This window comes from Camellia sinensis, chromosome 1 (genome assembly GCF_055761805.1).
Source record: "Camellia sinensis isolate YWXY chromosome 1, ASM5576180v1, whole genome shotgun sequence".
Taxonomy (NCBI): domain Eukaryota; kingdom Viridiplantae; phylum Streptophyta; class Magnoliopsida; order Ericales; family Theaceae; genus Camellia; species Camellia sinensis.
The window spans coordinates 147,264,039-147,287,021 of record NC_138961.1 but is presented as its reverse complement, the minus strand read 5'-3'; the positions used below and the strand labels follow the sequence as shown (position 1 = coordinate 147,287,021).

The following is a 22,983-nucleotide window of genomic DNA, read 5'->3' as shown; positions in this document are numbered from 1 at the left end:
TTCTGAACCTGTTCGGAGCTTTTATTGTGATACTCCTCTCGTCTTATGGAGTTGTGATTGCTAAAAAAACTTTCACTCATTGTCATAGTCAGAGAAGTGTATGTAATCAAATAGTTGTTGCCGCTGCTGCCAGAATATTGCTGCCAAAGGATTTTCAAGATTTTGAGGGTGCGTAGATTTTGAATGTGGGATTTGGAGAAGATGAATGGGTGGTGATGGAGATGGGTAGTCTCATAAATCCTAACTCATGATGTAGTGGGTGTGGATTCAATTGTGAGATGGAGTGTCTCAAAAATTTTGATATCCTTTTTAATTATTTCATTTGAGGTACAATAACTAAACCAAACCAAACCAAATCTTAAGTTCATCAAATGAGGTACAATAATAAAAGGTTAAAAAATAAGGGTCCAAAATAAGTGATGAATTACTAATAACAGTACTTAAATTAAAATGATTATGAATTAAATGTTAATTATTTTAATTCATTTTGAAGTGTTTTGGGAACTTGGCTTTTAGTCACTTTTTTAGGTTTGTAGCAAAAGTCAAAAGTTGGCTTTTTTGTATTTTTTTTCATTTGGGGAAGTTAGTTTTTAGTCACTGGTAAAATTACAATTCTATCCCTCATGGGTCAAAATGTGCTACATGAGTGAAGTTATAAATATTTTAAATTGAATGGAAGTAGTTTGATCATTTTATTGTGATTTGATATCATAAATAAATATTAATAAAAAAAATTAAAAATAATTTTTTACTAACTTTCCAAATTATTTATCTAAAAAAATCAAAAACTTAATTAAATGTCAAAAAAAAAAAATCACTTTTTACCCTCTTCCAAAATAGGCCTTTTATCTTGGTCACTATTTTAGCACAAACTTTCACTTTCCAAACAGGCTTATATATACACATGAACGAGGTCGATAAGCGTGACTCTCTCTCTCTCTTCTCTCTCTCTCTGAAATCGCAGACTTGATTTATACTATGAAGCGGTGTCCATGGCATCTTCGTGCGAGTCCGGTGTTCTAATCGTGAGCCTGTCCTGTTTTCTTTTGATTTTAGCACATTATTAAAGTGATTTTAGTGTTTAATCTCTTTTGCTGCTAATGTATACGCATGTGCATACCTATGTAAGTAAGGCTTCCCACCCACATCTTCACTTGCCACAATTCGTGCCCAACCACATCTGGTTTTGTAACGGAAACAAACTTAGGTGCGAGATAAATGAACCCCAACTATGAAATAGTAGCAAAATACCAATAGGCATCCCTCCAAGCCCTGAACAGTCATATAAGAATTCATATTCCTCACGCCCAAGATCAAAACCAACAATCAAGCCGCCTTTATGGACCTGGGTTCTTGAGTCACAACCCAATGCAAAGCACCACTGGCTAGTGCACCACCTTCTTGATTCAAATTAGGCTAATTAGGGAACTTCTCAGCCCTGTGTCATGAATTCGATTTCGAACAATAAACCTAAACTTCATAATCAAAATAATCATCATCACTCAAGTCTTTGAAATCATCACTAGCACTATTTTATACCCAAATCCATAAATGCGAAGCACATAATACCTAGCTAGGTTTTGAAACTCTCAATAGAAGCATAAGGCAATTTCATGGAGTTTCAAGTTGATGGGTTCGACAAAACAATGGTGTCAAACCCATTGGGACAAACAGAGAGCGATTGATTACAAGAAAGCCTTACCTACATAAACCGCACTGTGGCCTCTACAACGCCATCAAACGAATCAAAATCGACCGAATAGAAGTGGATCTCAGATTGGTCTTGGTTTCGATTGATTGATTCAGATGCAACCTAGTGAAATATGAACTGTTGATTAGGGCATCCCAGTGCTCAGAGAAGGATCTGAATCGAAGAAGCGGCTTCACTAGCAATCGGGAGTAGGTCGGTGGGAGAGTATAAGATTGGATGAATTAGGGTTTGGATTAGATGGAAGTGAAAGCAAGACGAGTCGGCAAAGCAGAGAAAAGAGAATGCAGATTTAGGTTGCTAGCCATTTATATAAGCGTGTTTATGCGTATGTGAGAAGTTTTGTTTTGTGTTGCTCAACGCATTAATGCGTGTGCAAGTCAAATAAATAAATAAATGTACAAAATATTTGTTATATGGTGTATGCAACTCAAATGATAAGGGTCTTGTTTATGAAATTTGTGGTTTTAAATTCAAGTCACACCCTCTTATTTATTTATTTATTTATTTTTCTTTTTGTGAATAGAAAATTGGGCACTTGACATAAAGAAAAAGAAAGTTTTAAGACACCAAAGTAGGTGCTCACATATATAATAGTATAGATATTTGCCGAAGCAAGAGAAAGTTGAGATTTTGTCCTCTGATTAAATTGTAAAGGTTGGTTTGGTGATTTCTTTATTTGTTTCTAATTCATGGGTTTTAGTATATGTGCATTTAGAGATCCTGGTTTGTAGGTTGTGGTTGTGGTTAATCGAGACGTTCACGTGTGTCGTGTGATTTAATAGTTTTGTTATTGCAAGTTGTGATTGTTTTTCACTAAGGTTGTGTTTGTATCATGGATTTAGATAGGGTTTTGAATATATATATATATATTTCATTGACATTCGTCTCACTTTTTTTCTTTCTTTTTCTAAATCTCCACTCAAATTCATGATCCAAACACAGTCTAGAGCATAGTAATTTGAAAAGAGGAAGGAAAAGGCGAGAGAAATGGAGAAAAAATTTAACTAGTTTTTCCTTTCTTTTTTTCGATTCCCTACCCAAATCTATGATCCAAACATAATATAAAGGTTTAGTTATGAGGTCCTAGCAATTAATTTGGGTTTAATTGTTTTCTAAGTTTTGATTGAAGATTTTACCTTATTTAGTTATTCTTTTCTTTGGTTTGGATCAGAATTTAGAACTAGAAGTGCACAATTGTTTGTTATTGGGATCTGAGAAAACAAGAGCCTCTACACTCTTGTAACTTTTAAGCTTTAATCTTTACTTTATAAGGTGGAAATATAAACAACTGATCTGCATATTTGGATTTTTTTTTGGGGTTAGCATTTTTATTTGTTTAATGTATCACAGCATAAATTGTGATTGCAGGCTGAAGTATTTTTTTTTTTTAATTTAATGTAACATGTTACATAGTCTAAACCATTGCAAGCAAGGGATTTTTGTCTTGGATATGATTTATTAGTTTTTGTGAACATTTTAGTTGTGACCAGCTTGACTGGGCATTACTCCATCCCAAAATTTTTCCCTTGCCTTTTATTTTAATTGAGTCGTGTGGAATAATAATAAACATGTGTGGTTTGAAGTCCTTGAGCCAAAAGATGGACACTTCATTTTGTTGTATCAGTTGCAATCTGGAAATTGCAGTAGGGTAACTTGACCAAGTGCAATTGTATTGGCCAAAATGAGCATGTCATTTGGTTTACAAGATGAGCTTTAAGACAGATTAATGGCTGCTTATGGAATGAATTATGTGAATTGTCTTATCCGGTGTAAGGCATATGGGAATCAATTCAATCAAATTGTTAGCATGTACATTATTTATGTCAAAAGCTAAAAAGTGGCTGAGGCATTGTTTAGTATCAAGATTTGTGTAAAAAGTGTTTTGGAAATGGTGACAAAAGGTTAAAAATCAGTATAGTATTTTAAAATTAGTGAAAAGTGTCTTATGTTCTTCCAGTTTTTGCCTTTTTCTTATGACCAAGGACACTTGTCATTATTTATATATTGACATGTCCTAGCAGCCAGTAGGGTGCTGCTTACAAAGTCAAATGGGCTCATTTTATGTTTCTTCCTAACGGCATTTAGTTTTGTATTAGCAATGCACTGTTGGAACATGTGGCAATATTAATGATAACATCAATCGAGTGGACTGGTCTTTTTCTGATATAGGTTTTTGGAATCATTTGGAGGGACCAATGTGTGTTGATTCTGAGAAACTCTTCACTTACCAGAATTGATTATAGGAAACAGCTACAGCCGTTCCTCAATTCCCTTCTTTTCATTCTCTTTGCTGTGAATATTCTATACCTGTTTTTTATGGCGTCTTCTGTTACATCCACTACCTGTGTCAACACTAGTTGTGAAGGATAAAGGTATGAAATATGCCTGATGTATGAATTCATGTGCTTGATAATTTAGATTAGGAAAACAAAATAACGTAAAATGTGTTAAGCAATTTAATAAGAGTGATTACAAAGAGGCATATATATAACTAATCTAATCAAACCCTGAAGAGTACCAAAGACAAAACTACCCTTAATGAGTACAAAATAACAAAATAATGAGCACACATACACACACACAAACTCAGGATGTGACAATAGGAAGCATTGAGAGTTTGTCAAGCAGAAAGCAAAAGCGTAAAGTTGTACGAGACTTGGTGAAGAAGTCAGCCAACTGCATAGTGGATGAAATGAAAGGTAAGGACAAGGTGCGAAGTTGAAGATGATGGTGTACAAAGTGTAAACGAGAACTAGAAATGTTTCCAAGGCAAGAATGCAACAAGTAAAACTCAAACGACTTAGAACTAAGACAAAAAGATGACAATTCTACTAAAGAGGCAGCAAGAGAAGGAACATGTAGGTGCTCACGAACATACAACCTGCCCAACCTACGACATGTCCCAATCTGTTGCTTGGAATGAGGATCCTACACAACACAACTAGAAAAGAAAAAGGGAACAGGATAACCAACCTCACAAAGCTGACTCACAAAAATTAGATTCAAAGTCAATTGGGGAATGCAATAGATATCAAAAAAGGGAGGGACAATGAGTCGAACGGAGCTAACACCTGCCGATGGCATGGAGGTACCATCAGCAGCCATAATAGTAGTAGAAGGAGGTGAAAATATAGAAGTCAATAAAGAAGAATCGTTTCCCATGTGATGTGTAGCTTCAGAATCAAAAACCGAAGTGGAACAAGATATACCTAAAGAAGAAGAGGGGGGAAAACCTAGTGGTGAGGAGACAGATAATTTAGAATAGGAAAATAATAACATAAAATGTATTAAGCAACTTAATAAGAATGATTACAAAGAGGTATATATATATAACTAAGCTAAGCAAGCCCTAAAGAGTAGCAAAGACTAAACTACCATTAATGAATACAAAATAATAAAATAATACATGCTTCACAGTGTTCACTATGATCCTTAGAGCACACATGATGATGAAAGAAAAAGATGCTTAGATTTGACAATAGATAAAGTATTTTTTCTTGTTTCATGGGGAAATTACAAACCTATTCTTTCCAGAACATGCCATGTAAATTAAATTATAGTTCATTTATGTGTTGGAACAAAAACATTGTAATCACAACATTACATAGAATGTAATGCACTTGATTGTGCAAGGAGTATCCTCATACCCGGAAGTATATATATTGCTTGTCTGGAAGTATAATCTAGAAACTATTTGTTTGATTTCCGAATTTTGGATCCACTTTTTAGAAAATTGAGTTTTTTTGCTTTTCATGTTTTTTTGTTTTCACTGAATTTTTTTAATATTTTAAGAATTTTTTAAAAAAATTTTAGATACACCTAACATAAATACACTTAAAAACTATAATATTTGTGAAAAAAAAATCTTTACAACATTCAGTAAATACTAAAAATACAAACAAAAAAAAAAAAGAAGAAAATTCAGTACATTCTTGTATTCTTGTGTACTTTTTAAAATATTTTTTTTACAAATATTTTACTTTTTAGGTACATTTAAAAGGTAAAAAAATTGCTTAAAATTTTAAAAATATTCACTAAAAATAAAAAAATACAAAAAACAAAAAACTCAATTTTTAGAAAATTGAAACCAAATTAAAAACTCAAAATTCTTGTGTCCTAATATATGTACCTGAGTCAACGTAACATGGCTTTTCATGCATCATGTGAACATTGTGATTTGAAAGGTTTCGTAAAAAAAAATTATTGATTCTTGTTGATGGAACTTTCAAATGCAATGTTGTCCTGTAATTAATTATATTTTCCAAGAATGGAATCAATTATTTTTTGTTTTTTAGCTTAAAACCATAGTAAAAATGATATCAAATTCAGAAGTGACATTTAGAATTGTTGTTTCAGACAACTGTTTGTCAGACTTGTGGTGACAAGGGCGATTTGCTCCTTCTTGTCTACTGTGTGCAGTGCCATGATTCTGCCATGCATCGGTATGTTGTTTAACTCAATTCACTTCGAACATTTTTTACATGTCAGTGATATTTGATATTATATTATTACTACTTTCATTTTTAATGTTATTGGCAAAAGGAATATTAATGCATTAAATTGATTGGAAATGTTGTTAGACAGACCAACCTCTCGCCTATATTGCCATAGTTCTGACAACATTAATGCAAGATTTGTTATTATCAGGCTAAAGAAAAATTGATTGGAAAAATCAGATACACTCAACAAATCATAGTTCTTCCTAGATTAGAGACAAGTTATTAGGCTAAAGAAACCAGTTTAGCACTTTAAGGAAATGTATGGCATTTAAAACTGTAGAGAGTAATTGTGAGTATCTCCCTCCCATTGTTCCTCAATTTTGCTGTCACTATATTATGGATATTGAATTTTCTCTAATTGTTTTCATGTCTTAATATAGTAGACCACATTATCCTTAACTTTTTAGCTTTCTTGTTTAAAGTTCCTAATTTCGTGTGTAATTTAAGGATCCTTTTACTCTGACTGTGTCGTTTATCAGTTGACTTTGCCTTTGAGACAACTTCATCATGCTAAAATTTCATTCAAAGATGCAGACAATCGTGGCAAACTTGGAAATGATATGAGATTTTTCTTTTCCTTGATTGTCTTAGAGCTGATCCATAGAAAATGTTTGGGCTTCGAACTAATAAGCTTGGCATACGGCACTTCTATTTAGTCCCAACAAATTGGAACTTTGATACCGTTAATTATGATTGATAACACAAAATTTGAGTCTGAGGCATGGCCACAACACTACTCAATTGAGCCAAGCTCACTTGTTCAGCAAAATCCACGACTCGGCATCGCCCGGCTTGTCCAAACGAGCTCTTGCTCATCCATTTCCCCTTATCCTTTGTTTTCATATGGTATGCCAAGGAATGACCAGGAGCACTACTTGATCATCATGCCTTCGCTCAATCACTCCCACTCCGCAATAACATAACCCAATCCTTGGCTTGCCTATATCTTCCTTATGCACTCACCCCCTTAGCTGGGATTACTATCACTACTACCATAACCACTACTCGGCATCCTAGACTGAGAGTAGGGCCTTGGCATCCATTTTTTGGATCATTGTAGGATTGTGGCTTGTAGGCTAGGATGAGGACTCATCAAGGTTGCTTGGCTCGTTTCCCCTTGGCAAACAACTTCTCTTCAATTGGTCTTAGAGAGAGAGAGGGACGTCAATACCTGGCACTTCGAAAGAGGTACCATGCCTGGTACTTCGAAAGAGGTATCATACCTAATTTTGTAGCTCCTGTGTTACCGCCTCTGATGCCTCTGCTTGTTGAACCAAGGAGACCTGGCTATGTGTCCATAGGTTTGCTAGCCGCCAACAGTTTTGGAACTTATATAAGGGAGTAGCTAATGCAGGTAACAAACACACAACTCTGGCTATCATTTTCCTCTAATCTGGTGACAAGGGTCTCTCATTGCCACCCTCTCTTCCTCTAAGGCTTTCTTGGTTCTTTCCTCCTCCACGTCCGGTGATCTCTAGCCATTGAGATACTGATGTAGGACAGTGCTTTGACCTGTAATGCTGGATTTTAGTGGCTTTTTGTTGTGGTTTCAAGATGAAAAGTAATGGGAAATTTAGGGCTTCTAGTAGTGTATGGAAGAATTAGGATTAGGGCTTAATGTAATAAGAAGCAATATTGATTTTGGGACTGTCCTGGGTGCTGTAACAGTACAACCTCGAACAGTGTTTTGGGCTGTTAAAATGTGCAGAAAATAAAAGAGGGAATGCCAGGAATATTGAAGAAAAGGTTTGTAAAAGCTTATTCAAATCAATTCAAGGATGTGTGTCTTATGCCAATTGACTTTGTTACTCGGTACAAATTTATTGGCATGATTGAAAAGATTTATCTCTTGATATTTTTATTCCTATTTCCAACGAAGAAAAGGTGGTGGCAACTTCAATTGGAAGGTTAACTTCAATTGGAAGCTTCTCAACCTTCATAATCTGGTCATTATACAGATTTTGATTGTTCTCTTTCACTTGTAGCTCCAATTGCGCAACGTTTTGATTTTCAACAATAGGTTCCGTCTTTGGCGTGACTTCTTGTGCATGCTATATTTTGATTGACGTAGCACTTCTTGCCTAGTAATAGGCCTGTAACCATGTTTAAATCCAGCAAGCCTTTGGTGTGAGCCTTCCACAACCAGATTTTGATTGTCAAGTTCTTCAAGTCTTTGCATATATTATTCAAAGAAAGTGTTGCCATGTCTTCAATTAACAAGTTGCTCACGTCACTCAACAAGATTATTTGGAGGGATATACTTCTCTTGAAGCTTAGCTTTCATCTCATCATGTGTTTATCGGTGGCAATTCCAATCTTCTTGTATACTCTTCAACACGATACCACCAAAATTGTGCCAAACCTATAACTTTCATCTTAGCAAATCTCGCTTTCTATCATCCATCCAATCATAGCAATCAAAAAATTCCTCAATTGAAACAAGCCAATTAGAGAACACTGGGATCATCCCTTCCTTTAAAATTTCGAACTTCTTTGTTATGGGGTATGACATATTGTGACGCATGGGATCTTCAACTTTGTAAGAACATAGTGGTGAAACCTTAAGCTTTGATACCAAAACTGCTGCAGGACAAGTAGAGACAGCAGCAATCTGAGCTTTTTTGTGGCTGATTTTAATTGGGTTTTATAGCTGAAATCACGACAAGAATATAGGGTTTGAAGGGTTTGTTTAGTGTAATGAAGGGGTAGGAGTCTAGGCATGAAAATATGACAGTTTGGCACTGTTTAGGGAGTGTTTAAAGGACTGTGAACGGCTTTTATGGGCTAGAATCCCTTAGGTATCACAGGTTCGATTGAATCACACAATCTATAAGAAAGTTTCAAAACTCCTAAAATTCTTTAAAATATCAGTTCTATTGAATTAGAAATATTACATGACTTTATATAGATTTAGAGACTTTCTTTTCCAACTATGATTCCAAAATAGGGAACTACTAATATTTTGACATCCAAAACTTATTTAAGACCAAATAAGAAAAATAAATAAAAATTAATTAAATAACTTGACCTACAAGACAACTCATGGGCAGCCCAAAACCTATATCCAGAAATTCTTCAAATTACCAAAATACCTCTAACCTTAAAACTGACCCAGTAGCTTTATTAACTAATAATAAATGTAAATAAGATTTGTTGAAGAGTGCATTTCACATTGATGAAGTGAATCGGAGCTCTGTAACTGGAATGGACTTTTTGGGGACTGAGACCTGCAAAATCACAGAACTGGTTAGAGCTGCCTGAGCGGAGTTGGTCGGAGAACCCCTCCGATACTAAAGCCAGGGACAGAAGGTGGGAGAGAGAAGGAATATAGAGTATCTGTAGAATGTGAAAACCAGATCCTCTTCAAGGCAAAGGGGATGTATTATATAGGCTGTAATTGCTTGCTCTCCAAGGTGTGCATGTAGCTCACATGCCTGGTTAAATCAGATAATGATTACTCCTGGGTGTGGGGGACCACAGATCGGTTGGGCACATGCGGTTTGATCTGTATCCTCATGATGGAATATTTTTCTCCTAACCATTTCAGCATCTTTGGACCATGATGGCATGTGTTCTCCTATGGCCCCTCGGGTTGGATGCTAGGCCTGGGCCTATCTTGGTCTTGGGCCATTTTTCAGCTCAACCCTCTTCGAAAGATGGTCTTGGGCTTTGGTTTTCAGCCTTGGACCATTCTAATGGACTAGGTGGGTTCGGCCCACTCTAGTGTTTGACTCACATTGGTAGGGCTAATTAGGTTCGGCTCACGTCGGTACCCTGGGTGTATTTGGTCCAATCTAGTGGATTAGGTCAGTTTGCCCATGTCTGTGACCCTAAGTTGGTTTGGACCCAAAGGGGGAGCTCGACCCAGTCCTAGCCTTGCTTTGGTTACATTGACCCCCTTCAAGACTCTTCTAAGACTAGAAACATAATTATATAAGATCCGTATCAGTTTCTCTCTAAAATAATGCCAATGTCTAAATATCATCGCTTCTTTGAATTTAGCCTTCTTTGAGCTTCTTATACTTTGCAGTAAGTGTTCACCATCTTCCTACAGGTCCACTATCAACGACCTTATCACCAAATACCTACAATAGTTATGGTGTTAGCTACAGGAAGAACTTGTCCAGTTATGCTATACCAGTTTAAATTAAATAATCCTTTTTATGTAGTTTTTGTACTTCCTGATCTAATTTAATGTTTACTTGTCTAGCTATTGTCTAGACAAATTTTCTCCTGATGATGACAGCATCACTTGGATGTGTGAAGAATGTACCGCCAAGGCTCCTCAAATTGGCCCATCTATGAAAAGTGAAAGAATAAATTCAAGGAAAGACCAAGCTGTTGAAGTTCAAAATAATTGGGAGAAGAGGCCGAGTAAGAAAGCTTTTTCAACGGCCAAGAGACCAGCTGGCATGAAGAATGAGCTGTTTAAAGCAGCTAAGCTAACAGGTTGCTCTCTACCAAATGAGGACAAATTTCATGTTTCATTTGATGAGACTCGTGGAAGTCAAGAGTGTAGGATACAGAGAAGAAGGTTAATGCTTGAAGATGGGGACAGTTCAGAAGAGCCTGAATTAGCCAAAGCTAATATCTCTCAGTCAGGTCCTTCTGTCCATATGTCATATTGTCAGCCATCTTTAGAACCTGATAGCCATCTCTATGGACAACCAGTTAATGATCCAATTTGGAGGTAAGATTTTTGTCTTTAAAATGGTCTTCTGTTAGTCAGGCAAGCCTCTACAATATGGGCCTTTGGGCATATTGACTTAAAGGGTGCAAACCTGCAATAAAGCTGTAAAGGATTTAATGTCAATTTTTCTTTTTTTTTTTTTCAAAATCATGGTTTTGTATTACTTTGAACAATTCAACCTTTTCTTGTGGGTTCCATGAAGCCAGGGGCACCGTGCTATCCTGGTAATATATTTTGAAGAGGCTTCCTTAGATATTAAATCAATTCATTATTTGCTGCTGTATTTTACTTTTTTAGACTATTTTGGATAGGGGATGCTTGAGCATTACCAGTGGAAAAAATGAAACCCGTTTTGGACTCGTGGCCCATATATCAAGCAAAGCTTGCTCAAAAGTGTTTGATGCGGCAAATGCGCTTCCACCAGTGCTTAATGTTGAAATTCTGCCTAGGTCTGATGTTTGGCCAAAAAGTTTCCAGAAGTTGCCACCCACTGATGAAAGTATAGCACTCTATTTCTTCCCTGATTCTGAAAGGTATCTTCGTACTTGATCTGAATATATGTTGCTACTGACCAAAAAAAATAAAATGCATACATTGCTTCATATTTAGGTTTAATGGACTCTATGCCTCCTTTGATCATTTATTTTCTTTTCAAACTTTGCTCTGTTAAAGGGATGAGAAGGCTTTTGACACTCTGCTAGACGACATAATTGAGCACAACCTTGCTTTGAAGGCTCTGATTGGTGATGCAGAGCTCTTGATTTTCACATCTCGCGAATTGCCACAGCGGTACTGGAGTAAGTTTTACACCAGTGTGATTCTGTTGCAAGTGGATCAAAAATTAGTTTTGCTTTCATCATGAAGTTCACAATTCCTATTGATCTGCAGGATTTCGTAGGAAGTACTACTTATGGGGTGTATTTAGGCGACAAAGGTATTCCCTTGCTCTTGCATCAACTGAGAGTCTTGTTACCCAAAGTAGCAGTGCTTAGTGTGTTGGGCTGACCAAGACCAAGCACACTATTCAGTCAGAAAGCAAAATTGTGAAGGTTTTTTTTTTTTTTTTTTTTTTTTTTTTTTTTTTTTTTTTGTAATTGCAACTACATGGAGTCTGCACAGTCCCATAAGCACTGGTGGTAGCCATGTATCCAATCTGTCAAATTCTTCTTTCCTTCCCAATCCTAAAAGTTTCTCACCAGATTCTGTTTTCTAACTCCTCTAATCCTACTAGTCTTGACAAGACACCAAGGATGTGATGAAGTTTGGGGCCTGAAGACGTATCAGGAACGATGGAAAATGAGCTGAATTGATTTAGGGTAGAATTTATCTTAGCTTGAAAAGCATTGATTTACTTTTTGGGGTAGAATTTATTTTGCCTCCTTGTGGTTCAAGGTTACTTTACCGGTCCATAATTTAAATATAGTGGTGTTTGGGAAGAATTGGGATCCTCCCCTTCATTTCGGTCCTTCATTCCCTCCTTGCAAGGCCTTCGGGCTCACTTTGAGGCTCAATTTTGATAATCCGAACCGTTCATATTTTTAGATTTATTCAGTATATCATACCTGTAAAAAATCAAGTTGATCGAATATCATAAAGTATGTGTTCGAAAAACTGTTTATTAAAAAATAGTTTGTAGTCCCAATTTTCTGAACGCATACTTTCTGATATCCGATCAACTTGATTTTTTATAGGTATAATATACTGAATAAATCTAAAAATATGAACGGTTCGGATTATCAAAACTGGGCCTCAAAGTGGACTCGAAGGCCCCTGCAAGGAGGGAATGAAGGAGGGGCTCAAGGAGGGGATCTGGACTCGTTTGGGAAAGATGGTAAAAAGTTGATTTTTTGACTTTTTTTTGGTAACTTTTTGACTTTTTTGATGTAAAAAAGTAGAGAGGTGATGTGATCTAAAAAAGCCAAAAAGCATTTACCAGCTTGCCAAAGCAAGCCATAGTCAGAAAATTTCCATGTGATTTTGAATTAAAGTATAACCGGTAACACTAACTATAGATATAAATTCTATAATATTTTAAAATTCTATATAGATCACAATTAATTCCAAATATTTAATTATTTATTCCAATTACTAACATTTTTATTTAATTACATTTTAGATCACAATTAAGCTTAAAATTTTAATTATTTATTGTAATTCATAACATGTTAATCTAATTTTAATCTAATTATATTTTAGATTAATTCTTAATTATTATTTATTTTATATTTTAGATCAATTCTTAATTATATTTTATATTTTAGATCAATTCTTAATTATATTTTAATTTATTTTATTTTAATTAACATATTAATATAATTTTAGGTTTGGAGAAAATAAGGTTAAAATTGTCCTTTTGTTGTATTAATTTTATTTTATTTTTTTAGAAAATCAAACTCACTCAAAAATGATGTGTATGATACACGTTCCGTTAATTTGGAAGGAAAAATTAACAGCGGATACTCTAGTTCAAAATTATATGGGATTTTCTGACCATATTTGAATCATAAGAGGGTAAAGTGCTTAAACTCTAGGGTTACAAACGAATTGGGCTATTCGCGAGTTAGCTTAGCTTGACTCGTTAAGGACTCGGCTTAACTCGACTCGTTTACTAAACGAGCCGAATTTGAGCTCGAATATTAGGCTCATTTAGTAAATGAGCCAAGTTTAAGCTCGATTAAGCGTGACTCGTCATATCTGTATTTAAATTATATAATAAATATATTATATATTAAATAATATATAAATAATAGCATAAATATATTATTTATTATTAAATAATATTTTTTACTTAAATATGTTTATTTAAATAATATATTTAATAATAAAATCTTATCAAGTCGAGCCAAGCTCGAGCTCAGCAATACTTGAGTCGGCTCAGCTCATTTGTAGCCTTATTCAACCCCAAAAGCATGAAAGCATGAGGGGGTAAAATGAATTTAGTCCTATTTTTTATTTATTTTTAGATTATGATTTGTTTCACAAGGGTCTATGTAATTAATTTTGAGGATCTAAAACCAAAACCCTGGTTAAGGGAATTTTCCCGGTTTTAAGTGCAAAACATGTTGATTTTGTTATGGACTCGATTAGTCACCAAATTGGAAAACAATTTTTTTTTTTTTTTTCAGGCCCATGATGAAGGTCCCGTAAAGAAAAATAATTGGGAAAATGAGAGTTTAGTGGTTGTGTAGCACTATTTTATAGTGTGAGGTTACGAGTTCAAATCTTATCAAAAAGAGTTTGATATCATTTGAGCTGGAGCATGTTTGTTCGGAGGGACATGACCACAGGGCAGGCCCTGAGGTAAGGCGGGCAAGGTGTTGCCTTGGGCCCTCGAATTCTTTCCAAAAAATAGGCTCTTAAAATAATTTCGATCTTAAATTATGTTTGGTTAATTATTTTAGTCTTAAGTAATGTTTGATTTGTTAAAATGAAGTTGAATGGAATAATCATTCAAAAATGTTAGGGTCTCAGAATGGGTGTGGGTAAAGATTAAATTGATGAATTGTGGGATCTATGAATGAAATGAATCTAAATCATTAATTCTTATTTTTAGGTAAATTTTGGATAGATAATTTTAGCTTTGTAGTCTTGCTGATAATCATTTTATCATAATATCTATTCTCGCGTTAAATTCACAACAAAATATTACAACGAAATTGTCATACACCATTATGAGAGAATAATTAATCTATACAGACACTAAGAAATAACTAATACATTTAATTAAATTTCTCTTAGTGAATCAAACATTACATTATAATATTAGTAGTTTAAAAATGAAGTTTTATAATTTTTTTAAAATGAATTATTTAAAAGTAATAGATGGTTGTTTGTCAAATGTATAAATTATTTATACAATATTGTTTGACTATAACAGTTACAATTGTATGGAGAGAAATAATTTTTTCTTAAGTTAAAATTGATCAAATTTTACAATTCAATCGTTAGGAAAGAGTATGGATAAATTAATAATATTAACAATTGAAAATCTTCAAAATTTATCTCATTCATTATGATTTATGTCAATCTCAATCTCAAGGACTATGATTTATGTTAACTACAAAAATCATATGAAATTACTCAAGAAATATAACATTATAATTATTATAAAAAACAAATTATAATTGATTTATTTACTAATACAATAATTTAAAATTGGATTTCTTACTTGATATTTCAATGAATTCCACGGTAAAAAAAATAGTAAAAGGGGAATTTTTTTTAAGGTCCCTAATAATAGTAATTTAGAGGATAAAGGACACCAAAAAAAAGGGGTGATGGATCAGGTCCCTAAACTATTATCGCGCACATTTTTAATTATCTTATGGACCAAAATACCCTTCACAAATCAACACTGAAATTGAACTGAACTCCGACGACTGAGTTCCATTCCAAACATCCAACCATCTTCACGAGCAAGAGAATACCAGAATTAGGGTTTCAATATCATCTTCACCATCGACATAAGAGCTTCATTATCTTATGCAAAAATCATTCCCATTCATTCATCATAAATTTCTCTGACCCCGTTTTCACTGTTCATTGTCATCTCAGTTCATCTTCGTCACGTCGCATCTTCATCTCAGGGCATATCAGTTCGTCATTAAAGTTTCGTCCTAACTCTGGTAAGTTTTTCTACAATACAACTAGATTTTCTCTTGAAACACAATTAATTGCATTTTATATTAACCTTCCATAAATTAGGGTTTCAATTTCGTAATAAAAAGCTACATGAATTTGAAAACAGTTATTTCTCTATGTTTTGAACTTATTCTTGAACATGTTTGTGTGATTTTATCTGTAAATTTCTCTGGCATTTGAATTTCTCTGATTTTTGCTTGATGTATGTTTCTTTTTTGAATTTTCTTTGGCATGTTTATTTTGAAAAAATTATTTTTCTATGTTTTCATCTTATTCTTGAACATGTTTCTGTGATTTTTTCTATAAATTTCTCTGCTCTGTAAATTTCTCTGTGATATGTATTTTTAATTGGAATGTCTATCTTTTTCTGGAATGTCTATTACTCTCTTGTCTCTATCTAAGTTTCTCTGGTATTTATAATTTTCTTTAACCACATCGCTTTCCTCTCTTGTGTGTCTCTATCATTTTTAATTTTCTCTGGTTGTGTATGTAAATTTCTCTGGCATTTTAATATTATGGACTGGAATGTATGTTTCTTCTTTGAATTTTCTCTAGTATGTTTATTTTGAAAAAAAGTTATTTCTCTGTGTTTGGATCTTATTCTTGAACATGTTTATGTGATTTTGTCTAGAAATTTCTCTGCTTTGTAAATTTCTCTAGAATATGTATTTTTCTCTGGAATGTCTATTACTCTCTTGTCTGTGTCTAAGTTTCTCTCGCATTTATAATTTTCTTTAGCCACATCACTTTTCTCACTTGTGTGTTTCTATCATGTTTAATTTTCTCTGGTTGTGTATATAAATTTCTCTGGCATTTTAATATTATAGACTTGAAATTTTCTCAAGAACGTGTAATTTTCTCTTGTATGTTTATTTTGTTCAATTCTTAATTTCAATGTTGTGTAATTTTCAGTGGCATGTTTACGTTGCTTTGTTTATTTTATCTTGCTAATTGTCAAATGGAAATTTTCTTTGGCTTGCTATGTTTACTTTTCTCTGTCATTCATTTTCTGTGCTTGCTAGATATATGTTTCATTTTTCAATTTTCTCTGGCTATATTTTACTTCTATATGTAATTTTAACAATTATTGAAAATTTCTCTGCCATGTTTATGTTGCTTTGTTGATTTTCTCTAGGAATGGAAATTTTCTGTGACTAGATGTATTCCACAGGAAAACAATTAGTACTCTAAAATTTAATTTTTAGTGTCTAATTTTGTCTGACGTTTATAATTTTCCCTAGCCACCTTAGTTTTCTCCCTTATGTCCAATTTTCTTTGACATGTCCAATTTTCTCTAGCATGTTCAATTTTCTCTAGGATTTAATATTGACATCTTTATGTTTTCATCATTGTCTAGAAATGACAAAATGTAAAAGCAGCAAAACACCGGAAACACCAAGCAAGAAATAGAGACTCTCTCAGTCGTCTTATGATCTAAGATCAAAAACCAGCAAAACACCACAAACTCCTTGCCAAAACACACAAGTCCAAGGTGATGAAGCAACTAGCATCAAGATGAGTACCCCAACTTCAAAAGACTCCAGCTCATTGGAAAAAACCTATTAAACTCTAAAGAAAAAGAGCTCATTACAGCATTCAATACCGATCCAATCTCTCATTTGTTGTCTCCTTTTTTCAAACACTTAAATTCAATTTAAATCAACTTGTAGAGCTTCAAAAGACCCCATTCTGGTATATGATCCAAGCTCTAACCACTGGAAGGATGGATCCAAGGAAATCTAGGAAATCTGATGATGATGTAGTTGCAACAATCCAATGTTACAATGAAAAAATAAAAGCATTCACAGTTGGTAAAAAGAACTTGACCTTTACAACAAATGACGTGACCTTGATTTTCGGTTTGCAAGGAGGTAAAGGAGCCATGTCATTAAGATACTCTAAAAAGCCAAAATCTGCATTCCTAAGGAGAAGATTCCCAAAGGACACAAGGCTTACTGGTCTTGTTCTTAAAAATGCCTTGGTCAAAGCAATGAAAGGCAAGCAACCAACTAACTACAAAGATGTAACAATCATTGTTACATTGTACTTGTGTCTCACCCTATTTTTTAAAACAAGTGAGAATTCAATATGGTGAGTTTTTATAAAGTATGTGGAACCTCTTGAATCAATGAAACAATATGATTGGCCAGAAGCAATCACATCAACATTGATTGATTCTATCATAGCATTGCACAAAACTCCAGAAAAAGTTACGGGGTGTGTCATTGCATTGCTAGTAAGTATAAATTCCATTCAAATTTGCAGTTATCATACTTACAAATTTGTATGTTTAGCAAAATTTAATTACTTTAAATCCCATCACAGTATTGGCTATGTGAACATGCAAATATCATGGACTTGGAAGACAGTAACACAATTGATTTCCCAAGATGTGCCAAGTGGAACTTGCAAAGCTTGACGAAACAGCTGCAGAAGACACTAGTCCACTCTCTTGCACCTCGACAGGTTAGATTTCTATCGTCAATGAAATCTCAGTGAAATTCCAAAATTTCTCTGACCACTAGTTTGTTTCCGTCCTTGTGCCTTGATTGATTGAGATCAATTTTCTCTGAACTATCAATTTATGTTTCTTTTTTGATTACAACTGGTTTATTTCTGCCATTATAATCAATTTTCTTTGCAATCCAAATTTCTCTGACCACAATTGTAACACATTAACTTATATGCCCTGATTGATTTTCTCTAATATCTGAATTATGTTGGTTGTTTCATAATTTTTTTTGGCCCATAAAATTGTTTCTCCTTATGTGTAATTTTCTCTGGCTCATAACTTATGTGCCTCGCATCTTTGATTAACACCGTTTATTTCTACCCTTCTAATGAATTTTCTCTCGAATCCAAATTTCTCCGACACAATTATAGTAAAACATCAACTTATATGCCTTGTTTGATTTTCTCTGATATCTAAATTATGTTGCTTGTTTCATAATTTTCTCTGCCTCATAAAATTAACTCCTTGTCTGAAATTTTCTTTGGCCCATTCAATTTTCTCTGAAGTTTGTTTCCCATTAGTATCATTTAGATGAATTTTATTTTCCTTATTTGAATTTTTTCTCTTAGTGAATTTTGTAACATTTCTCTAATAAATTAGCCTCCTGTTACAGATAGATAACAATGAGCTAGTTAAAAACCCATCAGAGGAGTTTTGTCTTGGTAAAAAGAAGAAGAAAGAATCAAAAAAGGCAATTGTCAAATTCAAGAAGACATTAGAAGATTCATCTGAAGAACCAGGGAATGAGGAACGAGAAGGCAACATAGAAGAACACGAAGCCAGCAATGGACAAGAAGATCAAGCAAGCAGTGGAGAAGCGGAAGCCAGAGAAGAAAGTGAAGAAATAGAAGTAGAAGACAAAGAAGAAAATGAACAGAAGAAGAAGACAGTGAAGAAGAAGATGAAGGCACTCAATCTAAACAGCAAGAAGAAAACAATAAGGAAAGTGATGAAGAAGAACGTAATGAGCCGATGGACCAACATCATGATAGCATATGTGGCTCAATAATGTATTAGCCTCAAGAATATGAGGAATCAAAGGATGCCAAAATTGCTGATCTCTATCAAAGCCTAAAGGCACTTTCTAAATCTAAAATAGAAGAAGAGAGAAATTGGAATGAATTACTTGCAGAAAAGGATATTGCAATAAGAACCTTGACATCACATAACTCAGAACTTCAAGAAAGAGACAACACAATCCAAATGAAACTAAGGATGTTGGAGGTTCAAAAAGAAGATGATACAAAAACAATTCAACAGTTGAGGTATTCAATTTCAGAGCCTGAAACTAAAAATGCTAGATTGCATGAACAAATTCAAGAACTATCCGTCCAACTAGCAGCACAACCTTACCAAATACCAACACAAGTTCAACCACAAGGTCAGTGAAAATCTTGAGCCACAAAAAAGTTATGTCCTTGCGTCAACATAACTCAGAGAAATTTCTATTTATTATAATTTTCTCTGGAAGTTAAATTTCTCTGACCACATTAGTTTCTACTGCTTATTTCTATTGGTTTCTACTGCTTATTTGATTTTCTCTGACTATTTGCTTATTTGATTTTTGGGGTTTGTTTGATTTTCACTGTGTATAGTTGGAATAGAAGTGGAACAATAACCAACAACCCAGCAAGAACAAGTGACACACAAAGAACAACCAAAACAAAAGACAAAATTCTATGATAACTGGAAAATATTGAATCAAATAAATTTACATATTGAAATATCATCTCTTACTTTAGAGAAATTTCACTTTTACTAATATTTTCACTGTCTACAGTGAAAAAAGATCCTACATCAATGATAAAGAATTTAAAGGCAAAAGAAAGGAAAGAAAAGCAACAACATCTAGTATTTCAATATCCCAAAGTTGCAAAGGTGACTAGAGCTTCAAAGCAAGCTGCAAAGCAAATAGAGCAAACCACCAAAGACAAAGAAGTACTTGATGCCGATGCGTATGTCTTGCCTCCACCAACAAACATCAGAAAATCTTGAGTTTTTCCACAAACTCTACCAGTTTCAAGATTGATAAAAGAACATGTAAAAGACATCTTACAGCACATATCAAATGTGTCTAGACTCGAGTAAGTACAACAAATAAAAAAGAAGATAACAAACAACAATTTACTAACTTATATTGCATTAACAACTATTAAATCCCTTCTTTGTCATCTTGTAGGGCTTTAATCTGGACAAGTGAGTTGAATTTCATTACCTTTGAAGATATTGGAAACCTAATAAAGAAAAAAGAAATTGCCAACAATGTAAGTCTTTCATCAAAATTTCTCTGCAATATTCCATTAGCCTTTATAAACCAATGTTGCAATTATAAATGATATTTTTCAGGTCATTGATGGCTATGGAGAGATCCTATTTGCTGACCAAAGGAGAAAACGACAACAACTAACTTCATATTTTTTCACATCCATGAGCTTAGTATGTTACTACATTTTTATTTGATTTTCTTTGGAATTTATTTACTACTTTCTCTTATTAAGATACTTCTTGAAGCCAGTTGTGTCCCTAGTCTAATTTTCTCTGGCTAGTTGTGTGCATTTAAAATTTCTCTGTGTGTATATTTCTTAAATTCTTGTTATTTCAACTTTCTCATAACATAATAATTTTTTGATTTTCTCTGACCGCAAAACTTCATCAAGATGACGGAAAATCAAACTTTTCGAGTCTCATTATTTGACAAGCATCTCGAAACAGCATGGAGGAACTACAGGTTCCTTCATTTCCCAATAAATACTGGGGGTAATAAGAAGTCAACATATGGAAATCACTGGACCTTGCTAGTCTTGGACAAACAAGACAATTTATGGAGGTTCTACAACTCGCTAAGGCCAATGAGGGATGATACACAAGACAAATATATCAAAGATGCAAAACAATTGGTAACGAGTTCAAATTTCTTTGATGCATCATAATGTTTATGTGATGGTAATTTTCATAGAATCCCATTGATTTGTTTGTAAATTTCTTTATTATTTAAAAATTATTTTTTTACAGCAAGATTATGTGGAGAATTTTTTGAAAGCTTGCCTTGAAAGAGAGGCACAATCACAACCCTCTTTCAAATTGATGGACTCACAAAACACAAATTATGACTTTGAATATGTCAACAATGCTCCACAACAAGACAGTGATTCGTAAGTTTCATACAACATCTATAAATAAGATAATCTAATTTGAATATTTTTTAAAACTAACTATACCTATAATTTGTGTGCAGTCTGGATTGTGGCGTCTTTGTACGCTACATAATGAGACAATATAGCAACCATGAACCTATCAGCTCTAAATTGTCCACACAAGACGTAAGGTTGATGAGGGCAGAAATCATAGGGAGATTTGTGACCGAAGTCGGCCGGTTATGGACATAACCAATTCAAATACCACTAGAAGAAGAACCAAAAGTATAATAGTGAAAGCACACTAGTGAAAGGAAAACAATGTACACAATGTAATTAGGTTAACCATTCAATTTGTTTTTTCATACATTAAAGGAATGATGATGTTTGACATATATGTATATATCTTTTTTTGACTAATGTAAATTTCATAGCTATCAGTGGTTAAATATATATATTTTTTATTGTGATTGTCAACACAATCCACACAGAGAAAATTGTCTGCAGAAATTTCTCTGGTATGATGTTATCAGAAATTCACAGAGAAATTTAACTTGTATTTTGCCAATAGCATAAATTTCTCTGGTATGATGCCTATATGATTATGTAATCTATAATGCTATGTGTTGGTAGAAAACAATCATCAAATTCAGAAAACACAAAGCAAACAGTAATTTTCTCTGCTACTGGCAAATTTCACTGGATGAATTCGAAGCTTCAAAACACAATGCACAGATAATTTTCTTTGCTAGTGGCAAATTTGTCTGGATGAAATTGACTGGTATTATAAAGACAATGCCCATAGTATGTTTCAACAAACACAATGCACATTGTAATTTTCAATGCTATTGGCAAATTTCTCAGGATGAATTGGACCTCACAAAACACAATGCTCATTTCAACAAACACAATGCCCATAGTAAATTTCTCTTTTATTAGCAAATTTCTATGGATAAATTTGACTGGTATGAAATTACCAGAAATTCACAAAGAAATTTAACTCGTATCGACCCAAAGAAGGTGCCTATATGATCATACAATCTGTAATGTACTGTGTTGCTACAAAAGAATCATCAAATTTAAAAAACACAATACACACAGTAATTTTCTCTGCTATTGGAAAATTTCTTTCGATGAATTTGAAACTTCAAAACACAATACACAAAGAATTTTCTCTGCCATAGACAAATTTTTCTGAATGAATTTGACTGGTATTATAAACACACTGCCTATAGTATGTATCAACAAACACAATGCACACTTTCACTGCTATTAGAAAATTTCTCTAGATGAATTTGATAGGTGTTATTATATACACTGTCCAAAAAATACATTTCACAAAACAAAATACACAAAGTAATCATCAAATGTATTATTCAATCAATAAAATGTGTTATCATCAACTATTTAACAAAGGTTCCTTGCATGTCCTCTTATTATGGCGACCAATACTCTCACAACAACTATACTTAATTACCCTTTTAAACTCTCCAGTAGAAGTAATTCTGCTCTTTTTTGGCCTCCCAGCTGGTCTCTTATTCAATGGAGGTAAAATCATTGCATCATCAATGCTACACATAGGTTTTTCAATAGTTGGAACTGGGCCAATCGAAAACGAGTATGCTTTACGATACATATCAGCATGAAAAAATAGTTCAACAAATGAATTCAAATTCTTTATACTCCTAAAAATTGCAGTAACAGCATGTTGACATGGATACCCATTTATTTCCCATTTTCGACATGAACAAGTTCTCAACCCAAGATCAACCATAACCGAAGGAAAACAATGCACT

At 33.7% G+C, this 22,983-nt stretch overlaps 1 protein-coding gene across 16 annotated transcripts; it reads left to right on the top strand.

Annotated features, from left to right (window-relative positions):
• The first annotated feature begins 881 nt into the window (after nt 1-881).
• On the top strand, nt 882-21,679 carry LOC114309062 (PHD finger-containing protein 1). 16 transcript variants are annotated; one of them, XM_082886500.1, is made up of 17 exons: nt 883-1,025; nt 6,068-6,153; nt 10,421-10,900; nt 11,212-11,433; nt 11,573-11,697; nt 11,789-11,834; nt 12,592-12,731; nt 15,455-15,525; nt 16,899-17,777; nt 17,867-18,007; nt 18,667-19,434; nt 19,834-20,137; nt 20,233-20,317; nt 20,400-20,489; nt 20,711-20,950; nt 21,066-21,205; nt 21,289-21,679. In XM_082886500.1, exons 1-8 carry the CDS (start codon nt 993-995, stop codon nt 15,505-15,507), a joined length of 1,185 nt encoding a protein of 394 aa, XP_082742626.1. In that variant the 5' UTR covers nt 883-992; the 3' UTR covers nt 15,508-15,525; nt 16,899-17,777; nt 17,867-18,007; nt 18,667-19,434; nt 19,834-20,137; nt 20,233-20,317; nt 20,400-20,489; nt 20,711-20,950; nt 21,066-21,205; nt 21,289-21,679. The 16 variants fall into 16 exon arrangements, with proteins under 16 accessions (XP_082742666.1, XP_082742677.1, XP_082742626.1 ...); XM_082886540.1 differs by having other exon boundaries at nt 882-1,025; nt 11,350-11,433; nt 16,899-18,007; XM_082886512.1 differs by lacking the exon at nt 12,592-12,731.
• Nucleotides 21,680-22,983: the final 1,304 nt, after the last annotated feature.